The sequence below is a fragment of the Humulus lupulus genome, chromosome 1, assembly GCF_963169125.1.
Source record: "Humulus lupulus chromosome 1, drHumLupu1.1, whole genome shotgun sequence".
Classification (NCBI taxonomy): domain Eukaryota; kingdom Viridiplantae; phylum Streptophyta; class Magnoliopsida; order Rosales; family Cannabaceae; genus Humulus; species Humulus lupulus.
In genome coordinates, this window is record NC_084793.1 from 181,048,164 (window position 1) to 181,056,675 (window position 8,512).

The 8,512-nt window shown below is 34.6% G+C and overlaps 1 protein-coding gene across 1 annotated transcript; it reads right to left on the reverse strand.

Annotated features, from left to right (window-relative positions):
- Positions 1–6,475: 6,475 nt before the first annotated feature.
- LOC133825172 (putative B3 domain-containing protein At5g66980) lies at positions 6,476–8,296 on the reverse strand. Its single transcript, XM_062258154.1, has 4 exons — positions 8,219–8,296; positions 7,395–7,794; positions 7,181–7,296; positions 6,476–6,888 (listed from the first exon to the last, which is right to left on the reverse strand). The coding sequence occupies exons 1-4, from the start codon at positions 8,294–8,296 to the stop codon at positions 6,610–6,612; spliced, it is 873 nt and encodes a 290-aa protein (XP_062114138.1). The 3' UTR covers positions 6,476–6,609.
- Between the last annotated feature and the right edge of the window lie 216 nt (positions 8,297–8,512).

Below are 8,512 nucleotides of genomic sequence, written 5' to 3' on the forward strand. Positions count from 1 at the left end.
AATAGAGAGATTATTGATGTGATGCATGTACTCTATGAACTATATTAGGATGTGATGATTTGAATGTCATATGAATATAAGTTGTAGAGAACTTATTTGGAGTCGAAAAATTAAGTTGCCTCTAGAATAGTATTTGTTGGTGTTGTTGTTGATAAGATTGCTTAGTCATTGTTCTGACTACTCTAGGGTTACGGAGATTGTTCTATATATTAATTTTGCTCTGGGATCTTCTGCGTGCAGGTTCGATTTTGAATTTCGGTTATTGGGCATGACCACAAGTTTGCCAGGACGCTTACGCGTTCTTGAATTTTATGTTTAGGGCCAGGTTATAAAAGAATCCTAGTTCTTGTTAGATTTCCAAATGTTGTTATTATGGCTGAGGCTTGATTGTCTTTATTGATGTTATTTGTGTTGGGTTAATCTTACTAAGCATTTTCACTTACCTAGTTGTTTCATGTTGTAGGTAAGGCAAGGCAGAGCAGTGAGCGCTGGAGTCTGTGTTGTGGAAATGTACATGTGGCCAAACTGTGGGAAACTACACTTTTGAAAAATATGTCTTACTTTTATAAGAACATATCTTGGCTATGTATTTTGAATGTTTAGAACTTTATAATGTTGTAATCACTTTTTAAGCATGCACATACTTCCAAACTAAAGCATTATTGTTTTTAAAAGTTTTTTTATACTGATTTTTGAGTCTTTTTAAGGTTAAAATTATTACTATTCTGCATTATTAGTCTTGTAAATTATTTGGGTCGTTACAAATGGTACCCTAAATTTGAATTTAGCAAAAAAAAATTCAAAATAACCCCATAAAGATCGATGATTGTCAAAGATCCACGCATTTCCCAAGTCAATATAAATAAATCTTGGAGGTAAAAATATTATGATTGAATTCAGATTCACAAGACTATTTTTAACCATTTGACAAAATACATGATCCAAAAATGAAAAAAAAAAGTATCGTGGAATTAAGTTAAAACACAAGGACCCGACAATGGTATAAGTCATTTTTTTGTTTGTAAGAATGATTAGAATACATTACACATATGTGGAGGGGAAGACTCCATCCAACTAAGCTCATTGTGGAGTCTAAGGCTATGCTTGCCTATTTATGTGTTGCTTTTAAGAAATTATAATGCACATGATATAAGAATGCCCTTGGAATTTTAGACAATAAAGTTATCACATTAAAAGAGAACACAAGAAAGCAGCTTGAACCAGATTTCCAAAAGTTTGAGCCCAAATAAGTCTTGTCATTGCTTGGAAGGTCGAAAACACATATACATCAAATAAACTTGATAATGAACCAAGTTATTTGTTCGTATTGAAAAAAATAATAATTCAAGTGACTATAAACTCCTCCATCTGGTTAGATAATGTATGCGCAGAATAAATTATGTCAGTTAGTGGTGAAAATAATGATAGTCAATTATAATGATTGTGATTCCACCTACGTGCTCTGACCACAATTTCAGTTACCTTGATATAGTTTTCTGGGTTGAGTCGCGGACCAAGTCGCTCTCTTTAAGACGTTTCGCAGCTCTGCCCCAAGTGTGCACAGCAACCTAGCAACAGCGTCGTCCCAAGGATAAAACATCCCAGATCGACGTTGTACGATATCCCTCTGCACCGAAGGAAGTCGTTCACATGCACCCCATAATTGCTCAAGAAAATCGAGAGAATCGAAAAGACTAATTTTTATTTTATAAAATATCTTCCCTTTTTCCATTTTGTATGTTTATCGAATTAAAAAACCAGAACTGAGAAGTACGAGAAGAAGAAAAACGTTATTCTGAACGTGGGGGAGAAGTCGTATCGTGCAAAAAATTGAGAAAGAATAGATATTTCAGTCTCTCAATTTGATTGCACTAAACACGTTTTGAATTAAATAAAAAAATAAAAATTATATTTATTAAATAATTTTTTCAAATAAAAAAATAAAATGTGACACCACACCACCCGCCCGGATCGGATTGGTCGGACGGCGGCGACGCACGCACGTGTGGTGGTCAAGTGTATGAGTCTTCACCCATGGGCAAAAAATTGGGACCCCTTGGGGCACACCCCAATGGCTAGCACTTGCATCTTATATACACTCATCGAAGAGTGTTCCAAATCCATGTGGGACTATTTCCCATATCACACACAAAATACACTTTTTCCAATTTTTAATAATTCACTTACTTTTGAAAAAAGTTCCATCAATCCCCCACTTGAATTTTTAAAAATATTTTCTCGACCAATATCAAAATCTATAAGATTGTGCATAAATAAATATATCTTTCGAGTTGAACATTTGCGTAGTGAATACGATTTAGATTATACTGGAGTGACATGTAGTCTTGAACTCTATCTCTAATATCGTACCACACGCCAACCTTTCAAGGGTGTAGTCAAAAGCCCATGCGTTAACGGCCATGCACGTCTATCCCAGTATAGTGAATGCTCTAGAAATTTTGCCCAAAATTCCATAGGAAGCGGTCCCACTTCCACATTCACATAGGTGAGTCCATCAAGAGTACTCTTGTAGCTCGGTATTCCACTCCACATAGAGTATAGATCTCATTAAGAGTTTCTATTAACTCATCCTCTCATCGCTTCAGGAATTCATGCTTCTATATACTTTAATCGAAATAGCATGACCCAACTCATATCACTTCACAACTTGCTATTACCCATTGAACCTAGTTCTTGGGATCTCTATTCTTTAGGTGGGGTTACCATCATGAGTGATTCATCATTCTAAGGGCGATAGTCTCATTCCTTTCGATGTTTTATGGACTTTCTCTCTAGCTAATCCTTTCGTCAAAGGATCTGCTAAATTATCATCAGTGCGTACATGATCCACTCTAATAGCTCTTGTTGAGAGAAACTCTCTAATAGTACTATGCTTATGATGTATCTATCGTCTCTTACCGTTGTAAAAACAATTATGAATTTTTGCAATAGCCGCGGTACTATCACAGTGGATCAACACAACTGGTATCAGTCTTTCCCATGAAGGGATCTCAGCTAGCAGACTTCTCAGCCAACCTGCTTCTTCACTAGTTGTAGCTAGTGCTATCATTTCAGACTCCATGGTGGATTAATCCAAAATAGTTTGTTTCTTTGATTTCAAATAAACAACTCCACCATCTTTACTAAAAATATAGCCACTTGTTACTTTGGAGTCATCTGACAGAGTGTTCCAGTCTGCATTGCTATATTCTTCAAGAACAACTGGAAACTTCTGATAATGTAATCCAAGGTTCATGGTTATCTTTAGGTATCGCATGACCTTTTCAATAGCATTCCAATGCTCTATATTAGGTCTACTAGTAAACTTGCACAGTAATCCCATGACATAGGCAATGTCAGGTCTAGTACAATCTGTGGCATACAAAAGGCTGCCAATGATGCTTGCATACTCATATTGTCTTACATCATCCCCAGTGTTCTTAAATAATTTTACACTTGGATCATATGGTGTGCAAGCAGGTTTACAGTCAAAGTAATTGTATTTCTTCAAGATTTTCTCAATGTAATGAGATTGATCTAGAGAAATTCCCTTTTTAGACCTAGTAATTTTTTACCAAGGATTACATTCACATCCCTGAGGTCTTTCATATCAAAGTTTGAACACAACTTTGATTTCACAACATTCACAGCATGAATATTTGAACCAAATATAAGCAAGGCATCCACATATAGACATATAATAGTGCAAATGCCATTATCAGATTTTTAATAAATGCATTTGTCACTTTCATTCACTTTAAAACCATGTGAGATAACTAAATTGTCAAATTTCTCATGCCACTGGTTGGGTGCCTGCTTAAGACCATACAGAGACTTATCTAATTTGCAAACCTTATGTTCCTGACCAGGGATCGCAAACCCTTTAGGTTGATCCATGTAAATCTCCTCTTCTAATTCACCATTCAAAAACGCAGTCTTAACATCCATTTGGTGCACAACTAAATTATGAACCAAAGCTAAAGAAATCAAAACTCTAATAGATGTTATTCTAGTAACATGTGAATAATTGTCAAAGAAATCTACATTCTCTCTTTGCCTAAAACCCTTGGCTACCAAGCGAGCCTTGTACTTGTCAACAATACCACGAGTTTCAATTTATTTTTCAAAATTCACATACAACCTATAGATTTGCAACTAGAAGGTAAATCAACTAAATGCCAAGTTGTATTAGACTTAAGAGAGTCCATTTCATCATTGATGGCTTCTTGGCAAAGGTCAACATCTAGAGAAGACAAAGCTTCTTGGAGGTTAGCAGGATCTTCCTCTAAGGTGTAAGCACAAAAATCAGAACCATAATCTTTAGCAACTCTAGCTCTCTTACTTGATTCTCTATCCTCAATATGCTCATTACTCCTAATCATAGGAATGTTGATAGAAGAAGCGCCCCCACTATTTCTCAATTTAAAAGGGGATCTATTTTCATAAAAATCAGCATCATTTGATTCCACAATAACTTGCACATTTAAATCATAGAACATATATGATTTACTATTAATTGCATAACCGACAAAAACACATTCATAGGCTCTACTTGCTAGCTTAATTCTCTTAGGATAAGGAATACGAACATAAGCTAACAACCCCAAGTTCTAAAATAAGACAGGTTAGGTTGCCTATTTTTCAAGATCTCATATGGTGAAACTTTGCTCTTAGAGTTAGGAACTCTATTTAGCACATAACAAACAGTTAACAAAATTTCACCCCACCAATGAGATGCAAGCCTTACCGTTCATTTCAAGTGAATATGGTGCAGTGGTTTCATGTACAATGCCATGTGAATTATAAAACTTAATAAACAAGCTTGAATCATATTCAGTTCCTTTATCACTACGAAACCTCTTAACTTTCTTATTGAATTGAGTCTCAATTTCAGTCACAAATAATTTAAACACATCAAGCGCGTCACTTTTGTTTTTCATAAGATAAACAAAAGTAAAATCAGAACAGTCATCTATAAATGTAATAAAGTAGTGTTTACCATTTCTAGTCAAAACCCCATCAAGTTCACATATATCATAATGAATTAAATCTAAGGGCTTATATTCTCTAACAACAAATTTATGTGGGGTCTTAGTTATTTTTACTTGGCTACAAAAACCACATTTTTCAAAATCATTTAAAGACATTTTAGGAATTAAACCTAAGCTACTCATGTTCTAACATGACAAAGTCTAGCATGCAAAACATTAAAATCACACAACATGTAAGTAGAAGAAGAAACTTTATTAAACTCAACGTTCAACTTAAACATGCCATCAGTGGCATACTCCTTCCCAACAAAAATACCATTCTTAGTGATGGTATACAAATCAGCCCCAATAGTTTGAGTAAACCTAGCCTTGTTAAGCAAAAAACCATAAACTAATTTCTTTCTCATTTCAGGAGTATGCATTACATCTTTCAGTAATAAAGTCTTTCGTGAGGTAAATGTAAGTTCCACATTTCCAATTCCAGCAATAGTAGTGGTGTGAGAGTCTCCTAAAAACACTTTCTTATCCTCGGTAGTAGTGTATGTTTTGAACATAGCACGATCATAGCAGACGTGGCGAGAAGCGCCAGTGTCTACCCACCACCCATCTGATCCACCAACAAGGTTGACCTCATAAATCATAGTCGTAAATGGCTCTTCAGTCAGGTTAGCCTGCAGTGGGCCAGTGCTTGGCCTGTTCTGACATTTGCGTGCCATATTACCTGGTCTGTTACAATTGTAGCATATAAACTATCCAGAGTCATTCTTTAAGGGTGGTTGTTGCCTTCCATTTTGGTTCCTTGGAGGGTTCCCATTCTGATTGTTGTTTCGAGGATTGTTGTTGCGGTCGGAATTTGGATTCAGCTTGGTGTTGTTTTTGTTTGAGACAATGAGCACCTCTTCTTTCTGGTCTTGCTTTCGTGCCTCCTCCTCAATGCAAAGGCAGGTAATCAAAACTGGGTACCCCTTGGGGCACACCCCAATGGCTAGCACTTGCATCTTATATACACTCATGGAAGAGTGTTCCAAATCCATGTGAGACTCTTTCTCATATCACACACAAAAGACATTTTTACTAATTTTTAATAATTCACTTTTACTTTGGAAAAAAGTTCCAACAACCTTCTTCGATTGTCATTCCACCAGGTAATAGTCTCTGATCGACATAATAAAGTAAAGTAAAACATTAATTGGAATGCTCAATTTATTCATTGTATGTAACTTGTTACAGATGCCTTAAGCTATAATATAGTAACATGTTATTTATCTATTAGATTTGCACTTTTTTTTTCTATTAGCTATTATTATGTAATAATGCAGGGTTATAAATTATTACTTGTAGTTTGGTTGTAAAAAACAAATGCAAATTTGAACAAGATAGCCTACAGCACTACAAGAAGACATGGTTGTGTAGTGGTGTGTTTAAGAAAATGGGATGTTATAATTATTAATTAGAATAGAATAGATAAATCAAATAATGATGAAGATAAATACAAATGAAGTGATTAATAGTACTTGAGTGAAACCTACTAAATCTTGAAATACTTCCATCTCCATTTTCTGAAATCAAAGCTATACACAAAAACAAAACTCACCGTGGAGGAGTGTGAGTGTGACTACTAAATCTTCACTTTCACACATCTTTCACTTCGTTTGGAGACCTTCATCACTTTTATTTCACTGCACTTGTTTTCCTTCCCAACGACAACTAGTTCAAATACATATTTGTCGTTTGCTTTCAGATTGTTCTGTTTTCGGAATTCTGGCCAACCAATAGTTAGGGCAGATCGACCATCTTTCCTTAATACGAACTTCACAGGCCATTTCTTGTTATTCTCATTACAAAGCACTATTTCTGGGCACAACTTAACCTCTTTCAACACTGAACGAGGAATACACTGTAATCGATGTAATGAAAACACAACATTCTATTAAGGTAAGGACACTATTCTTTAGAAAAACCATTCATGGAGAAGGGTTCAGAGAGAGGGAGTACTAGCACGGGTCTCAAAAGATTTTACAAGCTAACATGTATGTATATGTATAGAATTGCAGAATTATAAATATATTAACAATTTAAATAGGATATTAAGCCAAGAATGAAGAATCTTTATCGTTACAAACATGATAAGATCAAAGAGACATAAGATCAAAAACATGGCAAACAAACAGAGGTTGAAAAGGACTCACCACCCAAGCTTTACTGGATGCAGAATCAGAAATTTTTGATTCGAAACAAGGGTTCCTCTTGTGCTTTTTGACCAGTGTTGCAGCTGTTTTCTTTGTTTTATGCTGATTCAGTTTAGCTGAAGCAAGAGAAAATAAATATTACGTACCACATTTTAATCAACCATACAAGAAAGTCTACTGGCACAATAAAAAGGATGGGGTTAAGAAGAAGTACCTGATTCCTTTGTGGATCGATTGAAGCCCTTTTTCCCAGTTGGGGTGGATTTGTTAGCATGAGCAGAGGCAGTACAAGGGGGGTGCTCTTCTTCTACTTGTTCAGTCTTGACAATGGTAGTGTTGTTAGGAATGATTTTACTAGCATTAAAATCCTTGTTGCATCCGTCTCTGCCGAATAGCTTAACAGAGAACAATAAATTTCCATGCAACTTAAAAATGAGAAAGTCACCAAGAACAAGAGAATGCTCTCTCACAAAGCTGTCCCAATTGATCCCAAAATACAAGTACTTCTCAATAATCACCAAACCAATACGCCACAACTTCCCATTATGATCTCTTAATGTTACTTCTTTCTGACTCTCTTTGAGATGTCTCCGAACAAAAGCGGGAGGAATTTGCTATATCAACTCAATCAAAATTAGTAAACAACAACCCAATCATTCGTAAGTAATCCCAGAAATAAATTTTGAAACAAAATCAAAATACCAGTTCAAATTCATCAAAAGAAAAATGAAGAAAAGGATATAATATTATCAATATATATAGTACTTAAACATGCATAGAGGACGATGGGCATTAATAACATTCAAAGCGGTTTATAATTTATGTATATTTAAATCGGAGTGTTAACAGACCCATCCATGCAAGGTTTTATTACCTGTATAAAAAAAACAAAACCAAACAAAAAAATTTCTTGGAAACCAACATAAACTTCAGAATATTTACACCCTATAAATTTTCATGCTATCATTCCCTTGTGATTCTCAATCGAACTACCACTTTGTTTTTTCAAAAAAAAAAATATTGTAGAGAGAGAGATACCAGACGCTTAGAAGAAAATTGAGGCATGAAGACTTTGAAAAACTGAGGACATTCGTTAAAGAAAGAAGTCTCCACCATGGTTATTTTTTCTTTCAAACCCTTAATTTATTATTATTGTTGAAACATGAAATATATATCTCTTCTGCATAATAAGTATTCTTGATTTTAACTGATTCTTAAATTTAAATAAAATAAAATAAATAATTAAAAAAATTAAAATAGGATACTTGTGAGATATTTTATAATGATAATTATTTAAAAATAATAAAATCATATGTTTTATAACTTAAATAA

What these genes read in the sequence shown, in the direction of transcription:
- LOC133825172 (XM_062258154.1), bottom strand. Translation starts at nt 8,296, where the DNA reads ATGGTGGAGACTTCTTTCTTTAACGAATGTCCTCAGTTTTTCAAAGTC. An exon ending in AATTTTCTTCTAAGCGTCTG is followed by an intron (nt 7,795 to 8,218) that starts GTATCTCTCTCT and finishes GAGTTGATATAG; the next exon opens with CAAATTCCTCCCGCTTTTGT. An exon ending in CATCCAGTAAAGCTTGGGTG is followed by an intron (nt 6,889 to 7,180) that starts GTGAGTCCTTTT and finishes CATCGATTACAG; the next exon opens with TGTATTCCTCGTTCAGTGTT.